This window comes from Puma concolor, chromosome A2, assembly GCF_028749965.1.
Source record: "Puma concolor isolate L17-30 chromosome A2, mPumCon1.1.hap2, whole genome shotgun sequence".
In the NCBI taxonomy this organism is placed as follows: domain Eukaryota; kingdom Metazoa; phylum Chordata; class Mammalia; order Carnivora; family Felidae; genus Puma; species Puma concolor.
Genome location: NC_141668.1, coordinates 121,714,127 through 121,735,745, shown reverse-complemented (window position 1 = coordinate 121,735,745; position 21,619 = coordinate 121,714,127). Strand labels below are relative to the sequence as shown.

Genomic DNA, 21,619 nt, shown 5'->3' with positions numbered 1-21,619 from the left:
TCATTTCCCTTGAAGACTACAGCCCATTGTAGGGTTATTAATTACCTTAATTTCAGTATTGTTGTGTCTTAGGAAATAGGGAAGCCTAAGGAGAGGCAGGAAGATGGGGGAATAGCTGGCTGGTAGAGTAGTCAGAACACACACAACATTTATTTATTAAATAAATTATCAATTTGGGGCGCCTGGGTGGCGCAGTCGGTTAAGCGTCCGACTTCAGCCAGGTCACGATCTCGCGGTCCGGGAGTTCGAGCCCCGCGTCAGGCTCTGGGCTGATGGCTCAGAGCCTGGAGCCTGTTTCCGATTCTGTGTCTCCCTCTCTCTCTGCCCCTCCCCCGTTCATGCTCTGTCTCTCTCTGTCCCAAAAATAAAAAAATAAACGTTAACAAAAAAATTTAAATAAATTATCAATTAAATAAAACCCACTCACCATTTTATGTGGGAGTGGTTCATGGCAGCCCATAACAATTATAATTGAGCATCAGAGATCATGAATCGTGGGTAATCATAACAGATACAATAATATGAACAAATTTAAAATATTGTGAGAATTACAAAACATGATATAGAGATACAAAGCGAAAAATGCTGTTGGAAAAATGGTGCCCACAGACTTGCTCAGTGCAAGGTTGCCACAAACTTACAGTTTGTAAAAAATGCCATACCTCCTAAGGGCCATAAAAGGAAGAGCAATAAATCAAGATGTGCCTGTATTTAATAGTTTGTTATATGAAATGATTAACTTAAGTGATTTCAAGAGGTAAAATCTACATGATGTGTTGGTAACTTAACTATGAGGGGCCAAGAGAATGGAAGATGTTGAAGATGATAAAACTTATGGTTTACAGATACATAAGGTTGCCATGCACTAGGGCTTTGTCATTTTGTTTTCTTTGGATCTGTGTCAGTGAATATTTTCTATAAAGGGCCAGATAGTATATACTTTAGGCCTTGCGGTCCATGCATTCACAGCTACTCACTTCTGCCATTGTAACAAAAAACTGGCCATAGACAACACGTAAATGAACAACTGAGATGATGCTCTGATACAATATTATTGACAAAACAGGCAGTGGGCAGGATTCAGCCCACGGGCAGTAGTTTGCCAGTCCCTGAGTAAATCATGAGTTTAATTTTAAACAAGTTTAATGGGAGGTATTTTTGAGGCATCCACACGAATATGTTCGTTCATGTTATTATTAGAATATGTTATTGTTAGATCCAGCTTTTTTCAAAAGTACTTGAAATGTATTTAGTAATTACACAAGATTAAATACCTAATATTTGATTGCTAAGCATCTTTTAGGGAACTGTCCCCAGAGAGGGAATAGATCAGTGGTCACTTGTAGTCAGCATATACACTGTAAGGAGATGGCTTCTATAGTGACAGTATTGTTTCAGAAATAGGCAGCTAACTAGTGTCAGCAGATGTGCACTGTTTGGCCCTTAGAGTATATGATATCTTTAAAAAGGCATCAACTTTTAAAAAAAGTCAGAAGGTTCCATATATTCTGAGTAGGGGGTGGGGAGGATAAAAAAGAAGTTCTGAAACCAAGCCTAGTCATCCCTTTTAGTTAGAAATAGAGAAAAGCTTCATAAAGAATGAGAAACCTAGATTTACTGTAGGGGCAAACTGTTCAGTTAATCTGGGAGGTTTCAATTATATACACTTAAAAACAAGCACCCACCCACTGTTGCTTGTATTTGAGGGAAATACAGGCATTGAAACAGTGAGTGCAGATCATTTAGGCAGAACTATTATGAAATCTCTTCTTGATGTATAATTTAACATCTATTTCTAAGTATGCATAATCTTACTGTGTTCCTTTAGACTTGGTTGTTTTGGGGACAGAAATGTCTCACTACCTCTCCATTCATTTACTTTCTATGTTCTGCTGCCGTAGGCATTTTAAATTGTTTGGCCAATGACATAATGAAACGTAAGCCTAGAGACCTTACTGACCATGCAACTCTGTAATTTCACGATAGCTTCATACTGTCCCATTAAATTGTCAGAGTATCACTGAGCATTTTATGTGACCCATTCTGACTTTTAATGAGAGATACTGTATCGTAAGGTTGAGAATAGAAGTCCAGGCAAGACCACCTCTGTGGTCACTAAGTTGTCTACACAGCACAAAGATTTTCTTCCAAACCCCAGCTCTTCAGAGTGTGTGGTTCAGTGGTTCCCAAACCTGTCTACATTTCACCTGAGGAGTTTTAAAAGACACTGATGCTTCTTTGAAAATTTTAGAGGCTCTCCAAGTGATTCACATGTATGGCAGGTTTAGGAACCACTGGCTTAATTCAAAATAAAATCTCTATGACAGCATAAATTTATCCACGTCCTGGACTTCCAGAGGCTCGGTGGTGAGATGAAGCTCTGGATCTTTCCATGAGAATGCCCAGGTTCTACCATAGCAAAAAGCCTTTCCTAACAATATGGTGGTGCCACTTTCTTCCTAGAGTACATAAAAACAAAGATGATTCTTGGGACACCTGGGTGGTTCAGTTGGTTAAGCGTCCAACTCCGGCTCCAGTCATGATCTCCGGGGTTTGTGAGTTTGAGCCCCACAACGGGCTCTGTGCTGACAGTTCAGAGCCTGAAGCCTGCTTCAGATTCTGTGTCTCCCCCTCTCTCTTCCCCTCCTCTGCTCTCTCCCTCTCTCTCTCTCTTTCTCTCTCTCTTAAAAAAAATGTTCTTTTATAAAGTTTGAATAGGTAGAATATGAATTAATGAGTGTTTTTATCGTAATATGGCAGCCCTGAAATTCTGTTTCATAGTCTAGTCATACTGCCTATGGTTTAAAAATAGAAGCTGAGTCTTAAAAAAGAAAAAGCCATTGAATGCTGCTACAGGATTCCTTGCGAAGCTCTTGGTAGCCCCTCTACCTTGCTTACTTGACCCCCCCCCCACCCCCTGCAGAAATGAAACCTGGCTCTTTTCTAATATCAAGAATGAAATATTCCTGTTCATTTTTCCTAAAACGCTCTTTCCAAAAATTAGACAGGACAAATATATTTTAATGAACAAATAGTGTTTTAATAAGAAGGCTCTTTTAAAGTTAGCTTATTCTATTAAGGTTTTAATAAGTAAAAAAATAACATTGTAGAGAATTATTCAATAAAAGCACCAGCCAGCTTGGTCTAAAGAGTAAGCGTAGGAAACATGCAAATGGAATTTCACTAAAGAAAATATCCCTGCAGTGACAAAATTTTCACTTAGATAGAAAATATCTATGTGGGGAAAAGAACAGATCTCTACTAGATACAAATGATACACCAAACAGTGTATTCTGCTTTTGTTTGAGTTCTGCCTTTGGCAGTAAGACAGCAACTAATTTGGTTTATTTTAAAATTCCAGTGATTATAAGGTCTGCACATTCCCTGTGAAGTAGCTCACTCTCTACTAGAGCCAGACCCCAATTTTTCTTTGCCAATCACATGTGCTACAGAACTTGAGCTGACAGGTGCTTTTTCATTGTTTCCTCTCTGAGCCAGGAGCAATGGAGTCCCAGCTGATATTCTGAGTCTGGGGCTTTCCTACTCTCTTTTAAGAGCATTCCCAGGTACGATCTCACGTGTCCGTGAGTTCGAGCCCCGCGTCAGGCTCTGGGCTGATGGCTCGGAGCCTGGAGCCTGTTTCCGATTCTGTGTCTCCCTCTCTCTCTGCCCCTCCCCCGTTCATGCTCTGTCTCTCTCTGTCCCAAAAATAAATAAAAAAACGTTGAAAAAAAATTAAAAAAAAAAAAAAAGAGCATTCCCAGGAGACAAGACAAGTGTTTCTGATCATTTGTTGTTGTTTTTTTTTTTTAATTTTTTTTTCAACGTTTATTTATTTTTGGGACAGAGAGAGACAGAGCATGAACAGGGGAGGGGCAGAGAGAGAGAGGGAGACACAGAATCGGAAACAGGCTCCAGGCTCTGAGCCATCAGCCCAGAGCCCGACGCGGGGCTCGAACTCACTGACCACGAGATCGTGACCTGGCTGAAGTCGGACGCTTAACCGACTGCGCCACCCAGGCGCCCGTGATCATTTGTTGTTTGAAAGTCCCTTTTCCTTCTGGAGCTACTTGCTATCCCTATTAGAATTTGAATTATTGGCTAATTGTCTAACAGTCTCAGAAGGTCTTCACATAGTAAATGCAGAAGTAAGAAAAAGTGTATTTGTTAGAATGTTTCATTGCAAGTAGTTGACTATGCAGGCAATATTGGCCAACCACTAAGGAAAGTTTATCATTTCATGTTCAAAATTCAGGGGCACATTAGCACCAGTGTTGGTTAATTTGGTGACGTCATTACCGTACTGTTAAAGAATGATTAATGAAGATCATTTAGATGATAGAAACTAACTTTAAACACTTCATGAACTAGACAGTCTCCTTTCAGAGAACCACAAAATGGGATGGAAGGCAGGAAGCTTTTTACAGGATAAAGAATAAACAACAAGGAAAAGACAAATAGAAAAGAACTGATAGTCTGGGGCCATATAGTCAATCTTGTTTGGGTCAAAAGACTCAGAGTTGGTTTGGCATTCTGAGACTGGCTAACTGAGTACACTGTGTGTCTGGTCAAGGGGAACTTGTTTATAGGGGCACAGAACTTATCCAAGTTTGGTTTGCTGAGGTGACATCCTGAGCAGCAGTGGCTCCATCTTGGGCCCAGAAATTATTTCAGCACCATCAAAGACAAAAATTCTTTTTTTATCTATTGTTTTCTATCCTCAGGATATGGGCTTTTTTCCCATAAGCTTGTCTTCATGGTTAAAAAGTGGCTGCTGCAGCTCCATACATCATGTTTGTACACATCAGAGTTCAAAGGCTAAAGACCATAGATCTCTTCCTTGTATCTCTTTTAAGAGGGAAGAACCACATTCCTAGGGCTCGACATCAGGCTTATGTTTGCTTTCATTGCCCAGAACTACATTTCTTTCCTAAACAATTGATCTGCCTATCCATATAATCTATTTCAACATCTCTTCCCCATGAGCCAGCTACTGAGCAGACCCAGTATCCAATGACTATAAACAATGGTGTCCGGGAGGAAAATGCATCCTTGATCAGGGAATGTAGAACTGTATCTTCTAAAGAAGATGGCAGTAAACATCCTAGCCCTTTTTTCTAATCTTTCTGCACCTTCACTTTGGCTTTCCAGCTAAGGGAAACTTGGTTTTGTTGCAGCCATCAAAATAGAATAGAAATCTACATTCCTACTAGCCTCTGGCAAAGAAAATTGACACTATACTTGAATATTCATAGTCCTAAATGAGTATTCTCCCTTTAATAAGTATCCATGGGCATTTGCAGCTGACTGTTTATTCTTATGAAACAAGCCACTGAGTGTGTGTGGATGGGTATAGATATACACAAATCATATGTATAGCTTTAGAAGAATTCTCACTTACTAGAGCTTTTAAAGGTTACTTGGTATCTTCATTCAACACAATATATTTTCAGTAATGATTTTTTTGGCAAAGCGAGTAAATTAGACTTTTGTTCATTTGGTGCAAGAGGCAACTTTGTTGCTGCAATATATACAATTAAACGGAGTTGAGATGTACTTTAAATGAAAATTGAAAACAAATTAAGTAATCAGTCAATGTAATGTTTGTGGTTATAGCTCTTGTATATATTTGGATAAGTTAAGGGTGGAAAAAAGCTGTTCAGCATTGCTGGGCATTTTATTTTATTCCAAGGGGAAAGAAGTAGCTGGCAACATTTGAAATTGGCTGTAAAATATTACAGATAATGATAATTTGTTTTTATATTTGTATGAGCCCTTCATCTATTCCCATAGATCAAGTTTAATCATATGGCATATTACTATCTACTAGTGTTAGAATTAGGCAATCTGAAGTTTAGCTAATGAAATATATTTATAGGTTTTTGGGTTTTTTTTTTTTTTTTTTGGTTAATCTTTCTTACTAACCAGGAGTAGGACCTTTTAATTTGACATTTGGAAACATTTGTATTAATAATAGCAATTTTTTAGGTTCCATCTTCTCGCAGTTTGACATTTGTAAAGTTAATGTGTATCTTTTTATCGCTTATTACAAATTATTTCCTTAATTTTATGACTTTGGGATGGCTGCCAGTGACTTACTGCCTCAAAAATCATGATGTTGAGAAAGAGATGATTATGTTTTATATTTAGTTAGATTTATTAGTGCTGACTTGGGCTTTGTGCTGAGGCAAATGGGTTTACACAAGTCATCTGAGGATTTTTGGGTCTCTGCTTAAAGTTCAAATTCAACCATTACAAGGCTATGATAATTTATGAAGCTTAATCCCTGAGCCATTATTTTTCACAGTTAACTACATTTGTTTTAGATTTTGAATGGGGATCTTAACTCGGGTTTTGATGCAAGTATCACACCCTGCTATACATTGCATTCTGTTTTAATACAGTACTAAACTTCCAAGAGCAATAAATTAGTTTGCTTTCCCCCTCACCTCTTAAAATTATGCATTTTTAAAAAGCCTCTGATTTTCCAGTATTTTTCTGTCCTATTTTTTTAGTCCAACTGTATTAAAAAGGTGTGGGGGATAAGGGGTGCCTGGGTGGCTGAGCATCTGACTTCTGCTCAGGTCATGATTCATGGGCTATCAGTTGGTGCCCCATGGACTTTGTGCTGACAGCTTGGAGCCTGCTTTGGATTCTGTGTCTCCCTGTGTCCCTGCCCCTCCCCTGCTTGTGCTCTGACTCTATTTCTCTCTCTCTTTCTCTCTCTCTCTCTCTCTCTCTCTCTCTCTCTCTCTCAAAAATAAATAAACATTAAAAAAAAAGGTATGGGGAATTTCAGCTAAATTTGTTCATTGGCATTTATTCTATGAATTAATTTTCTGACTTAATTAAAGTCATATTTAATTTATATTTTTTATTTAAGTTATTTAATACATGTATTTTTCAGGACTGTTGATCACAAGTAACAGAAATGCCATTGAAAGTGTTTCAGCATAGCAGAATTTACTGGCTTGTATAATGGCACAGTCTAGGGAATTCATGCTTTAAGCATGGCTGTCTCAAGTACCTCAAACAGGCTCCTTAGTAATCTCTCTTCTTCTCTTTCTCAGTAATGCTTTTCTTTTTGTTGACTTCTCTCTCTTAGAAACTCCTTCATTCTTATAGCCTTGCACACTGGCATCATTATATCCTACAAACTGCCAGTCCAACAAAAATGAGAGATTTTTATTACATATAATCTCAGTAAAAATGAAATTAAATTCCTCTCCATTCTATAACAATCCCATCCCTGACCCATATTCTGTGGCTAGGAGGTTGGAATGTATCCATTTTTGACAAAGTGTGGTCCCTAGATAACCCCCAGAAACATCACCAAAGATATGGTTAGAAATACTTATTCTCAGATCCCTTCTATACCCAGTCAAAAAATCCTACTGTGGGACCCAGTATACTGGGTGGTAAGGAACCCTCCTAGTGAAGCATTCTCAAGCTTGAGAACCCCTGCTGTACATTAACTGGCCAAGACTGGGTCATGTGAGCAACCCCTGGAGCTTCAGTGTAAGTTTCATCTCACAGCAAGCATGTAGAAAAGAGTTCTGAGGAACCAATATCAGGAAAGAGGAAGAGTAGATGGTGTGCTAACAAGAGATCTCTGCTACAATGAAAATTCAGCCCGACACTACTTTTTCTTTGTTTCTAATGACATTATTTCTCAGAACACTGTTGATTATGAATTCCCCTCTAGAAAACCACTATTCTAATTAAAGCAAATCAACATTCATCCTCCTCTAGGATACGGTATTTTAGTTTTAAATTTCATCTCTGAATAGGTAGGTACGTGGCCAATATTGAAAGGTTTCCAGACCATATTTTTTTTTATTCAAATGCTTACCAATTACTTAGATATGGTCAACTACCATTATATACCCTTCAGTAATGAACCTTATTACTCCTATGTGATAAATAATAGACTAAAATGAATTTGCTTCAAAATTTCTCATTGATAATGGCAGTGATGCCTACAGAATTTTAGGAAAGGTAGTCAACATTGCAATATCACCTAAAATAATTTTAAAACAAAATTTTAAAAAGCAGCTAGTAAGGGAGATGCATGTAACATTTCACATTACTTAAAATTTGTGTTTTGATTTATCATTTGTTAAAGATTTGTTAAAGATCCAAAGGTAGTTTTTTTGTTGTTGTTGTTGTTCATTTGTTTTGTTTTGTTTTGTTTTGTTTTTTTGTTTTTTCCTTTTAGTATATTCTTACTTGGAATGTGTAGGGTAGGAATAGGGAATATGTATTTTTTAACAGTTGCCACAGGGAATTTTTTTTATTATTATTATTTCTTTATTTTGAGAGACAGAAAGAGCATGAGCCGGCAAAGGGCAGAGAGAGAGAGGGAGAGAGAATCCCAAGCAGGCTCCATACTGATTTGGGGCTTGATCCACGAACTGTGAGATCATGACCTGAGCAGAAATCAAGAGTCTGGATGCTTAACCGACTGAGCCACCCAGGTGCCCCAACCACAGGGAAATCTTAAAATCAGGCATGTTTGGCATACTCCATAGTAGCAAAAAGTAAGGATGCTGTGGTGGAATAGTTGGGGTCAAATCTTGGTCTTAGTTCAAACTAACTGTAGGGAGGTGGGTAGTTCTTTAGCCTTGTCAAGTCTCAAATGCTGCTTCTATCATTGTTGTTGTTTCCTTCTCTCCCTTTTCTCTTAACTAATCTGCCAGTTACACCTTCTCATTTCTTATGCTGCAGATAGAGGACATGCAGTGGGGTAAAGGAGTCCGGGAGATCCCCCCCTCAGTGTGCACACTGCCATGCAAGCCTGGGCAAAGAAAGAAGACTCAGAAGGGAACTCCGTGCTGCTGGACCTGTGAGCCTTGTGATGGCTACCAGTACCAGTTTGATGAGATGACATGCCAACATTGCCCCTACGACCAGAGGCCCAATGAAAACCGAACCGGCTGCCAGGATATCCCCATCATCAAATTAGAGTGGCATTCCCCCTGGGCCGTCATCCCTGTCTTCCTAGCAATGTTGGGGATCATTGCCACCATCTTTGTCATGGCCACTTTCATCCGCTACAATGACACGCCCATTGTCCGGGCATCTGGGCGGGAACTGAGCTACGTTCTGTTGACTGGCATCTTTCTTTGCTACATTATCACTTTCCTGATGATAGCCAAACCTGATGTGGCCGTGTGTTCTTTCCGGAGAGTTTTCTTGGGCTTGGGTATGTGCATCAGTTATGCAGCCCTCTTGACAAAAACCAATCGGATTTATCGCATATTTGAGCAGGGCAAGAAATCAGTGACAGCTCCCAGACTCATAAGCCCAACATCACAGCTGGCAATCACTTCCAGTTTAATATCAGTTCAACTTCTAGGAGTTTTCATTTGGTTTGGTGTTGACCCACCCAACATCATCATAGACTATGATGAACATAAGACAATGAACCCTGAGCAGGCCAGGGGAGTTCTCAAATGTGACATTACAGATCTCCAAATCATTTGCTCCTTGGGATATAGCATTCTTCTCATGGTCACATGTACTGTGTATGCCATCAAGACTCGGGGTGTCCCAGAGAATTTTAATGAAGCCAAACCCATTGGATTCACTATGTATACGACATGTATAGTGTGGCTTGCCTTCATTCCCATTTTTTTTGGCACTGCTCAGTCAGCGGAAAAGGTAAGTGAAAATGCACACCACACCACACATTCAAAATATGTCTGTTTTTGTAAATATTGAAACCAAATTGATTGTATAAAGCAAGAAGTTTTATAACCTGAATTACTAGGCTTCAGTGCTACAGGAATCTAAAATCTGCAGGGAACTGTGCCACATTCATTTCACTGGAAACCAACAAGAGGTAGCTTTTTCAAGTTAATTTGTGATGGAATTATTCAGTGTAGCAAGAGCTCATCCAGTATAAAATCATGCAGTCTGTCCAAATGAAATCTTCCTATTCATTCATTACCCGCCCTCTCTTCTTACACATATATTTCCTTGGGATAGGAGAAAAAGGCCACAATGCTTCACTGGGATGAAGATGGTCATTACTATTTCATCCATATAGTGGATGAAAATAGGAGAGTTTTGGTTATCACTGTATCCTGGGCTCCCTAAAGCTAGATATACATCTGTCACATCAAGTGATTCAGAGTGACATGAGAGACTCAACTTTCTAGCCATGGTAAGGACACTATGTAGTACAGCAGGTGTCATCAAACTGTGGAAACTCAAAGTTGGCAAAATTAGTGGACCCTAATATGTTGGTCCTAGATATGGTTAGTGTGCATTCTCCCCCCCCCATATAGTTATACAGTTTTATGAGTCTGTAAGTTAGGCAGTCCTAATGTGTTGATTCTTAAAGCAATTAATATATGTCTAGCTGTAGGTTCAACAGGCATGCAATTAGGCACTGCTAAAGCCTTGATTCTACATGAGATTCCTACACATCTTTTATACTCACCTGGATTTGGTTTTGTGTGTATGCAAATTGGGCAGTTCTAATATGGTGATCTTAATAAGATGTGCTGTCCTTCATTCCTTAAAGTCAGCTCTGGCATGGTGGTACAGCTAAAGCCAGAACCAAGACCTAGAGCACTAACTGGAACACTGTATAAGAGAGGGCATGCATATAGCTTGATTAGAAGTGAAAATGTAGGGAGTGTAGCCTGATTCTGTGTTACTTTGTAGGAGTCTCTGAAGCATTCAAGGACTTAGTGCCCTAAATGAGGAAAACAAGGATTGAAGTAGGAATCTCTACAAATTCACAAATCTGTGCCTCTAGGAATTCATTGAATCTGAATTTTTCATTATTACTTCTCTTCTCATATAATCCTGTAAATTATTAATGACCTTTGACTGGTGTTCCAATGGAGAAGATGTCTCTCATCTAAATTGTGTGATTCAGAAGCCATCAGTTTGGACTGTGTGGGGTTTGGGGTTTTTTTGTTTGTTTATTTGTTTTTAATGAGTATCTCATAAAACCACAGAGAATTCTGAAACCAAGGACAGTGAATGGTTCCAGATATGGTTTTAGTCATGAATGTCTTAGAGGAAGTTCTAAAATACATGCTCAACAAGCATAGTATGTTTCCAACAGTATGTTTCAAATTCATAATGCATGTTTACTGTCTGTGAAACCAACTTGAATTGCATTTTATTGCTTCTATCTATCCCTGGGCCAAGGGAATAGTAAAATATGAGTTAGGATAGTGAAACGCAATAGAGAGAAAAAGGAAAAGAATTTCCCAAACGTATGCTAGTAAGTTGATAACCATTGAACTTTTTATGGGAAATGATGTGTATTATCAAAACCTATGAAGATAATAATTATTTTTTATTAAAACAAACACAAATCCCTATGTAACAGGCTAAAAACATTAAATCCTTTTCTTATAAATTTATTGCTGGGGAATATAAAAGGCAGGAGTACCTGCAGTTTTATAGATGGTCCCTGTTGTAATGATATTTGACAATTCAAGGCTCTACCCTTTAATTTGTCATTTCTAGCCCTTTCTGGTCATGACTGTGAATCCTTTCTGTAAGATCATGGGTATAGTTGACTCATTTAAATACCTGAAAGTGATATAGGGCTTCAGGAATTGAATTCACTGGTTCCAGTTGTTCTGTAAGACTTTGAGCTGGTTGAACTGAACTACAGCAATTAGTAGGCTGTCTTTAAGCAGTGTGCTTTGTATCCTAGAGTTTTGAAGACATGTATGTTTTTCTTTGTATACGCTCAATGGTTTGTGATGTCTTACATGGTTGATTGGCACAATTAAAGGTACTAAATTGCCAAATGGGAACAGTGAATTTTATATGGAAATTCACACATCTTAAAGATAGGCATATGGCTAGAGAAGCATGAGTGATAAATTTAAAATGTTTTTTTGTACATGAAACCATGGAATTTAAATTGTGGAAAGCGGCAAATTGACAAATGCAACAGAGATCACAGAAAAAGGCATCATTGCCAACCTAAAAATATTCAGAATCACAGCCCTTCCATTTCTGTTTAGATTGAAGAGTCTAAGTGTTTAAGTGAAAGAATTCCATTGTAACAAAAATAAAGGATTAGGCGGTGATTTCAGTAATAACTATTTACTGTTTTAGGAAATTGAAATGATTTTGATTATGATAAGGATATCTTTGTGAAGTTTCTCATCAGTTGAGTTCATTAGCACAGCACAAAGTATGAGAAATGTTTATTTTCTCGTGAAATATCAACCCTCAGTATATTTTTGCTTTTGTGAAGAAGGATGCAGGAGATTACAGTTATCTTGTTTTATTGTTGCTAACCCTGTGATTATGAGGATCATGCAACAAGGTTAGGCATGATGAAGGAGGTAAACTTGAGCCATAAGAGAATGATCCCTGGTTTTAGGAATTTCTATTTAGGTGACTGAGATGATTCAAGGAAACACTGGAAATAATAGAGTTATAGAAATGTGGGAACTAGCTGGTCTAGTCAAGTGTGGTAATGTCCCATTGCTATATACTGGCAATGGCTACTGGAGGACTAGATTGTTTGCCATGAAAAAAAGTCTTTGTTTATGGCTTATCTATCTGTTTTGCGTGCCTCCTGGAAAAGAGCTGGGTTCATACAGGGAGGATACAATCTACCCCGCCAAAATAAGAGAAACCCTGTAGAAGTTAGGTTTATCCAAATCTTTTTAACCAGTTGTCAGGAGAGCTTTCTAGGTAAGCCAGTGTTTTTTTGTTTTTTTGTTTTTTGTTTTGTTGGGTTTTTTTACACATGGATGAGGAGAAAACCTTTACACCACTTGGCTCTGCAAAGGCAAAGTAGACCTTGATATAAATGGAGTGGAGTCAGAGGGTCTCAGAGGTCTTCCCCTCTGTGCATATGTATTTGTTTGGGTAGCCAGGTGGGGAGAGGAAGAGAAGGAAAAGCATTGAGGCATTTTATGTTCAGGGAAGAATGCTGGAAAAAGAGCAGTGGCTGAAAGGAAGGAGGATGTCTTCTGTAATGCGGCCCACAGGCCATTCTTCATATATCAGAACAGAATTGCAAAGATTATAGCACGTAAGTAATAAGATTCTTTGGTTTTCACTGAAGCATTATTCCACGAGGTGACAGAAGAGGGCTACTGCTAGTAATCTCTGAACCAACTCAGGATCCTTAATTCCATGGTTCTTAAAATTGTGTGTATGATAATCCCCATTGTAACTTGTCTTTAAAAATATTCCCAACTGATTCAATAGGGCAGTGGGATGGGCATAGAGCTCTAGACTTCTTTTTAAAATTTTTTTTTTCAACGTTTATTTATTTTTGGGACAGAGAGAGACAGAGCATGAACGGGGGAGGGGCAGAGAGAGAGGGAGACACAGAATCGGAAACAGGCTCCAGGCTCTGAGCCATCAGCCCAGAGCCGGACGCGGGGCTCGAACCCACGGACCGCAAGATCGTGACCTGGCTGAAGTCGGACGCTTAACCGACTGCGCCACCCAGGCGCCCCTAGAGCTCTAGACTTCTTAATAAGCATGCTGGAAGTATGTCAGCACAAACCAAGCATGCTTCTGAAAACTACCTGAACATTTTTTTCCTAATCCACCAAACATGTCATATAAATATTTCCTGATCTCTATTTTTAGAGCCTTTAAGAATAAATTAATTCTCATCTCAAGCAACTGGGAGGTCCAGAGATCAAGGAACCAGGAGATCAGAAAGACATTATTCAGAGTCAGAAACAAAGTTTAGACTCAGGAGGTCTGAATGAAGTGTCAACTCGTAGGCTTTGGCTAGAGACCTTAAAAAAGTCAGGACCAAGACATTGACCCTGCAACCAGAGATAGCAAAGAGACAGGCAGAAAGAAATGTCCACGAGTGTTTCTAGAGGATTTAGACATAAGGCAACATTTTGATCTTCCACACGTGACAGAGCCCCAGAATCTGAACACAGTGAACTAATCTAGGACTGACATTAAGGATCAGAAATATTTGGCAGGTAGGTAAATATTTCCTAATCTGTGCCCTGGGCAGACAGTGGTAATCAATTATGGCGAGCTTTCTCTAAACCCAGGTGTGGTCTTAAAATCCTTATCAACACAGTCGTTAGGCAGCCACTACCAGTAAGTCAGAACTGGCAGGAATGTGAAATCCATGTGTCATTTCTGATTATTACTGGACACTGACAAATGACCTTTGATATCTCTGCCAACTCAGCTGTTTGTTGTCCTTGTGCAAGAGCCATGGGGTGGCTTTCATTAGAATATATCTGCTTAAGGGGCGCCTGGGTGGCGCAGTCGGTTAAGCGTCTGACTTCAGCCAGGTCACGATCTCGCGGTCCGGGAGTTCGAGCCCCGCGTCAGGCTCTGGGCTGATGGCTCAGAGCCTGGAGCCTGTTTCCGATTCTGTGTCTCCCTCTCTCTCTGCCCCTCCCCCGTTCATGCTCTGTCTCTCTCTGTCCCAAAAATAAATGAACGTTGAAAAAAAAAAAATATATCTGCTTAAATATAAAGAATACTCAGGAAAATGGGAGTGTGCTTGAATTAGTCTTTATCTTGTCTCTGATTATACATCTCTAAGTTTTCAAAGGCCATACAGAAAGGAACAGTCCTAGCTCCCTTTGGGAGTCATATATTAGTTTATGCCTCTGCCCTATTTGATTTGATTAAGATTTTCTCATGGTCTTTGAGCACTTGCTCCACCAATTGTGAAATAACCTACTATGTCCCTAGTGTTCTGTGAAGGACTGGGGAGGAGAGGTGAAGAAGGCACCATGTTCTTCAGTCAGGAAGTCACAAGCTAGCGATCAACAGAGATGTTCAAACCAACTTTGAATAGTGTGAGGCACGCTACAGTTGTCAGACGAGGACTGAAAGACAGGCACCCCAGAAACCAGAACTCTGCTTCTGATTCATGGAGGAGTGACAAGTGGACTGAAGTTACCAGGCAGAGGAAGCGCTGTGACAATCCAGTGAGAAATTATATCCCATGTAAAAAAGTAGGGAGTGGTGTTTTCAACACTTGATGTGTAGAGAGAAGAGACAGATTGCACTTAAGGCGACTTTGACTCTTGCAAATATGAGGTGTAAGAATAAAATTTAATAAAATCGCATTTTATGGGAAAACTTTAAAACAGTGTGAACCCCAACATTCCATTCTCAAATTAAACTTTTGGCAAGAATCCCATCTTTCAAAGTGATGGACCAAGTTAATTTTAAATACTCTAGCTTGTAAGCTGAAATGCCCGCTTTCCCTTCTTAGGGTGAAATATTCCCCTCTGCGTATGTTGAATTATGCAAAGTCTTCTCTCTAATGCAATTCTCCCCTCTCTGATGTTGTGGGCCTGGGCCCTGTGACAGAGATAGTGATGCGGTGAAGAGAAACAAATCCAAATTAGGGAGGACTGTGTTTGCATTCTATTTCTGTAAGCCATGGAGAGCCAACAAAAGGTTTATGAAGGTGGGAGGAACATTAACATAGGGTATTTTGGAATGTGAATTCCAGGGATCCAGGGACAGTGCTTGAGGATGAGTAAAGGTGTAACTGCTGGTGTTAAGAAAACTAAGTTAAGTGGCTATTGTAATAGATTGACAAAAGATGGTGCTCATTTAAAGAAGGTCTGAGGGAATAGAAAAGATAAAGCAGGTTTGAAAGCTACTTTGAACACTTTGAACCTTAAAAGAATAAGGGAATATAATATGCCTTACCTTTCCTTTTGTGTTATGCTGCTTTGTTACTGGAATAGAGATCTGCTTATAGGTACTTTGTTTCTTTTTTGGAATTCGCAAATAGCATTCCCCACTATTCCATGTTTGAGTTTTGTTTTGTTTTGTTTTTGTTTGTTTGTTTTCTAACAGCAACTAAATAAGGAAAGAAGAAGGACTCCCTCCCATTATTCTGTCCTCTGTATACAGTCATGGCTAACAGTCTGATAAGAGCTTCTGGATATGTAAATACACCAGATTCATACACAAATGTAGATGTATTTTAAAACAAAAATTCTGACTTTCTTTTCTGGAAGGCTTGGTAGAACCTCCACCTTGCCTGGAAATGCATATTGAGAGAAGTGTCCCAGTGCTTAGCTTCCCTTGAGGCCCTTTGTGCACTCATGCTGTGATGGGCAAGGGGGCCAGTGGTTGAGGTCTTGCTTCTGTTGTTTAGTTTTGTCTGTTCAAATTTATAGTAGAAGCACATGGAACAATCTCCTTTCTGCTTCCTCCTGTGACCCTCATGATAACTGAGCTTCTCTCCAAACAGCCCTCTGAAACCAGCTGTTTGCACGTCTGGTGTTAGTCAGTGGCTTGGGATAGTGCTGTCCTATACTCCCCTCCTGAAGCTAATTTTGGGTGCAGTCACCTAGGATAATGGGAGTCTTCACCATCTTAGTCCCTTCCTTTATCTGGAATAGCTAGTTCAGCAGGTAAATGCAAGAGCCGTTGTAAAACTGAACTGAGTGAGACTAACAAGGAAATCACTTACTATATTAAAACAAAGTCCCCACCATTCAAGGTTTAAACAGAGAAGTGCTCAAGAAAGAGAAATTGCTGCTAAAGGGAAAAACTAAGCAAGTCTTGAATTGGTCCCCTGTGAAGTGTACTGGAGAGCCTAGCTTTCCCATGAAAGTGTCTTTTACTGTGAGATCTTAGCCTCCAAGAGACACCAGTCACAAAGATGCAGACCTCACTTTTATAACTAGTAGTGGGATGTTCAGAGAAATCCCTATTGATTGGCATCTCTCAAGCATCACAGGCTACCTATCATTTTCAGAAACAACTCTTCTTACAGCATGGGAAATCATAGCAGAACACTGTCTGCTGATGAGGAGTTGGGGGCCTGCCAAATCCAGGTTTGGGGTCCTAAGATACCTATAGTGCAGAGCCTAACACCGGTCTACTTAGTGTTTTGTTCAGGTCCCGGATCCCCTGTGGTCCTATAAGACGGTTCCTCCATCACCCATCATGCTGTGGTGCTCTGGACCTATTTCATTGTACCTTGTGACTGTGTCATTTAACCTTTGTGGTCCTAGGTTCTTCCATCTGTAGTCATTCCTACTTGTAGATTTATGTAAGAGAAAATGAGAACTTTAAATTGCTTAATACTGTGTTCATAAAACTGATGATAACATGGGCTGGTAAAGATGTGGAATAACTGGAACTCTCATGTGCTGCTAATGGGAATGTAAAAGTTAGTCAATCACTTTGGAAAATAGTTTGGGAGGTTCTTAAAATATTAAGCATAAACCTATTGTACTACACTAGCTATTCCTCCTATCTCTTTACCCATGAGAAATGAAAGAATATGTCCACACAGATTTGCATATAATTTTTTTGTATGTTTAATAGTCAAAAAATTGGAACAACCCGAATGCCCATCAATAGCTGAATAGATGAACAAGTCATGGTCAGGCGATAAAATGGAATACTACTCTGAAGTAAAAAGCAATAGATTATTGATCTATCCAACAGCATGGATAAGTCCCAAATAATTATGCTCAAAGAATACAGGCAAAAAGAGTATGCACTATATAATTACACTTATACCAAAATAGTTTTAACATTGGAATTAATCTTTAGTGAGAGAAAGCAGATCATTTGTTGGCTGGGGATGGGTGGGGGGCTGAAGAATTACAAAAGAACACAAGGAGCTTTACATATTAATAAAAGCTGTTAAAAATCTCCTTGCTAGAAACCCTCTTCTTTCCTCTTCCTCTTTTCTTGAGCCTTACTCATTAAGTGCTTTTATTATACCTAGTGGCCTATTTGCACAGTACTGAAACTATAAATTGCATTGGCAATAAGGCCACAATTGTACAGATGGGTTACAGTAGAAGAGCACTTCAAACACTCTCTAGCACATGGTAAATGCTCAGTAAAGGAGAACTGTATCCTTCCACCCTAGGCTCACCTTAGCAAAAATTTCTTTCTAGGTCAAGGCAGGAGAGTCTGCAGAAGGTAACATAGTCCTGTATCTGGGGAAACTGAAAGTAGAGGAGTTAGTATGAATTAGCAGGATGACAGGATCTAACTCTGAAGAGGCAGGTAGAGGTGAAATCTTGAAGGATCCCACATGCTTGATTTTGTTTATAAGGCAAGCAGGGGAAAGCGGCTGTCAATGAATTTTAGGGCAAGGATGTGTGTGACATGTTCGATTTATGCTTTCAAAAGATTACTCTTTCCTTATGAGTAAGCATTTGCATGATAGTTGTGATATTGTGATTTATAATAAGAAATGTGTATTTACTCTTTGTTCCATTTCTGGCACAGAGCTTCTACTACCTCTGGAATTTCCAAAGAGATGAAAGCAATAGGGTGTCTTTTTTTATGTTAATGAGGTGACTTTTTGGACCATACTGAAGGATGGAGTCTGGTTACTAGGAGAGCCAACCATGTGATTAGAGAGTTGGAACTTTCAGTCCCACTTCCTGGCCCCTGGGAAGGACTGGAGGTTGAATGGATTGCCACTGACCAATGATTTAATCAATAGTGCCTATGTAATGAAGCCTCCATAAAAACCCAAGAGGACAGGGTTTGGAGAGCCTCCAGGTTGATGAATACTTTAAGATTTGGGGAGAATAGCATGCTCTGAGGGCAGGGAATCTCTGCTCCCTTTTCCAGTACCTATTCACTATGCATCTCTCTCATCAGGCTGTTCCTGAGTTATATCCTTTTATAAAACACACACACACAAACACCAAAGAAGCAAACAAAAACACCCAGTAATGTAGTAAGGAAGATATTTTTGCATTCTGTTAGCTACTTTAGCAAATGAATTCAAGCCTAAGAGAGTGTTGTTGGAACCTCTAATCTATAGCCAAAGGTGGTAAGCACAGGTGACAACATGGACTTGAGACGGGCATCTGAAGTGGGGGTGGGAAGGTGCCGTCTTGTGGTACTGAGCCCTTAACCTGTAGAGTCTGATGCAGTCTCCAAGTAGAGAGTGTCAGAATTGGGTAGAATTGTAGGACACCCATCAGGTTTCAAAGCTTTGCTTGGTGGTGAGGGGGAAAAAATCCAGACATGAGAGCTGAATGCACAACCTTAATATGTGAAATTCTACCCTGGGGAGATAGACAGTGGTTACCAGTGATAATTTAAACGGACTTTCCTTATGTTTAGGCTTTTATTTATTAATTTTTATTTTTTATTTTTCCTATGTTTAGAGTTTCAGATCCATGATAGTACAGTATACAACTCAAAGGATAAGGATGACTGAGAACAGTCTCTTAGAGAAAAACATTGGATCAGAGCTGCAAACCACTGGTTCTTCCCTTTACTTCCCATTTAGTAAAGGAGCCAAACAAACCTCCCACATCTGGGAGTAATACCTTGGATCTGAAAATTATGATCCTGCTCCCTTCCCTGCTCCAGAAGATGGCTGGTGGGGAGGAAACTTGGAACACTGCATCCAGTCTATATCCTCTGTCCCCAGGTAGAGAGGTACCCACAGGAGAGACTATACCACAGTAGTAGTTGATTTATATTATTGGTATTGGTAAGAATGGCTTTGAAGAGGATATACTCTAAATACTGTACTGTACTATACACAGTCTTCCTTGTTTTGGCTATCATCAGTGTGTTGCCACCAGTCTAGCTTTTTCCAAGGATAATTAATGGGTCTTTGGCTTTTGAATTGTAAGGAGTTCCTAATGAATAAAGCTGACTGGCAGCTGACTGGCAGTTGGATCTTAGAATCAGGATGCATGCCAACTGCTGTGGAATTGCACACCCTCAGATGGCCAGGCTTGTTAACCTGTACTTTGGTAGCATTCTACCCTAGTTTAGTGTCACATTTGGCCCTCTAGGTCTGACTGAGTTTGGCCATAAAACCATGGGGAAGTCAGTGCATCAAGAAGTGAGCAACCTCAAATTTTACACAATGATCTAATTACAGACTTCAGAGAGGGCTCATATGAATTCCTCAACTCTGAAAAAAAAGTCACACTTTCCTATTTAGGTCTCGTGTACACGGAGTTGTTGGGGAAGAGAAGGGTATACAGTCAACCGAGAAATTATAAGGCAAGGCTGAGAGTACACTGTATCAAGGAATGTAAAGGACAAATCAATACCACTAAATTAGCAATTCCTTGAGATTCTCAAATATCTCTATATATTCAAAGGAGGAACCTTAGGCACAATGGGTTATCCATAAAAATCTGTTTGATGGGCAACTGAGTTCCTGAAACAAGAAGTCCCATTTTCCTTCTTGTATTGCAGGCTCTCCAATTTCACTTGGAACTTTGATGTGATAGCACTTTTCTGATTTGTCACTTTCAGGAAGCTGATAATGTTTCCAATGAGGCTTGATTTATATATAAGAAGTCAGTCATTCATACCTGGGAGATTCTGGCTAACAAACCCAAAACCCCAGATCAGTTTGTGATGATTGGGTTTTAGCATCCAAGACTAGATATTTAAGCTAGCTAAATCTTCCAATTCTATACAGTCCATTGTGTTTCTCTGGTAACCTACCCAGTCCCCTGTCAAATTGACTCGGTTGGAACACCATGGCCAAATGGCATTGTTGATGAGGCAAGGGCTGCTGTCTGCTGCTGGACCAAACACCAGATGAGTAGAGTGTTTCATTTTGACTCAGAAATAAGATAATTATCTCTTGGTTTAATGTTCCAGATTTTAAGATGGAGAAGTATCCTGTTCATTTGTTCATTTTCCTTCCTTCCTTCCTTCCTTCCTTCCTTCCTTCCTTCCTTCCTTCCTTCCTTCCTTCCTTTCTTCTTTCCTTTCCTTTCCTTTCCCTTCCCTTCCCTTCCCTTCCCTTCCCTTCCCTTCCCTTCCCTTTCCTTCCTTCCTTCCTTCCTTCCTTCCTTCCTTCCTTCCTTTCTTTCTTTCTTTCTCTCTCTCTCTCTCTCTCTCTCTCTCTCTCTCTCTCTCTTAAGAAATTTAACTGAGAGCCAAGGGGCCACATAGATAATTCTAATATGCATAGTGAAATTCATTCTAATTCCTCATTTCTTTTTCCCAGAATCTTTGCTCTGTGGACATGGATAAGTGTTTTATCAGACTTTGGCACTTGTGTATAAGTTTCAAAATTGGGATATTACCTAGTGAAATTGTAGTGGGGAACAGGCTCAGAATCTTCAGATTTTCCATGGTTGAAAATATGGCACAAACACTAATAAACAACAAACAGAGGCAAACAGCTGACAGGAAATGAATCAGATACTGTAGGAATGCTTATGGCAGAAGAGACGCACCTTCTGATTCCAGTGTTAGAGCTGTGCGAATGATTGGTGAGTGAGCTCATTAAATTTTAGATCCTAATAAAGAGCTTTGGGAAATGGAAGGAGCTATTGTTTCATTTTGTCATAGAAATCCAGTTTCCCACTACAGCTGTTAGGAAAGGAAAATGTGAGGAAATGATTCCTTAACGGTGATGCTGGCAATCATTCTACCTGACACGAAAGCACTGGTGTCTGTAACAGGTCCTCAGGTGCCTAAAATTGAAAATCGTCTCTCTAACATGTCTGTGCACTCCCATTCAGCTTTATGTTCCAACTGATCGCTTGGCTTATAATCAACAGTCAATTTTTTGATCCAGTGCTTCCCATTGCACTGGTCTAAAAATAACAGGTTAGTAGATGTACTGAAATAGCAAATATGAAAGATTTTTTTTCCCCATAATAACACTATCTTTATTTTTATTTTTTTCCAG

At 39.5% G+C, this 21,619-nt stretch overlaps 1 protein-coding gene across 7 annotated transcripts in view; it reads left to right on the top strand.

Annotated features, from left to right (window-relative positions):
* GRM7 (glutamate metabotropic receptor 7) overlaps positions 1 to 21,619 on the top strand; it is a 900,471-nt gene that overhangs the window by 723,316 nt on the left and 155,536 nt on the right. For all 7 annotated transcript variants that reach the window (XR_015248268.1, XM_086697538.1, XM_086697536.1 and 4 more), the window contains exon 8: positions 8,728 to 9,663. Coding sequence is in view for 6 of the 7 variants with exons in the window: in XM_086697538.1 (XP_086553664.1) it covers positions 8,728 to 9,663 (936 nt within the window). In the remaining variant the exon portion in view is untranslated. The remainder of the gene's footprint in view (positions 1 to 8,727; positions 9,664 to 21,619) is intronic.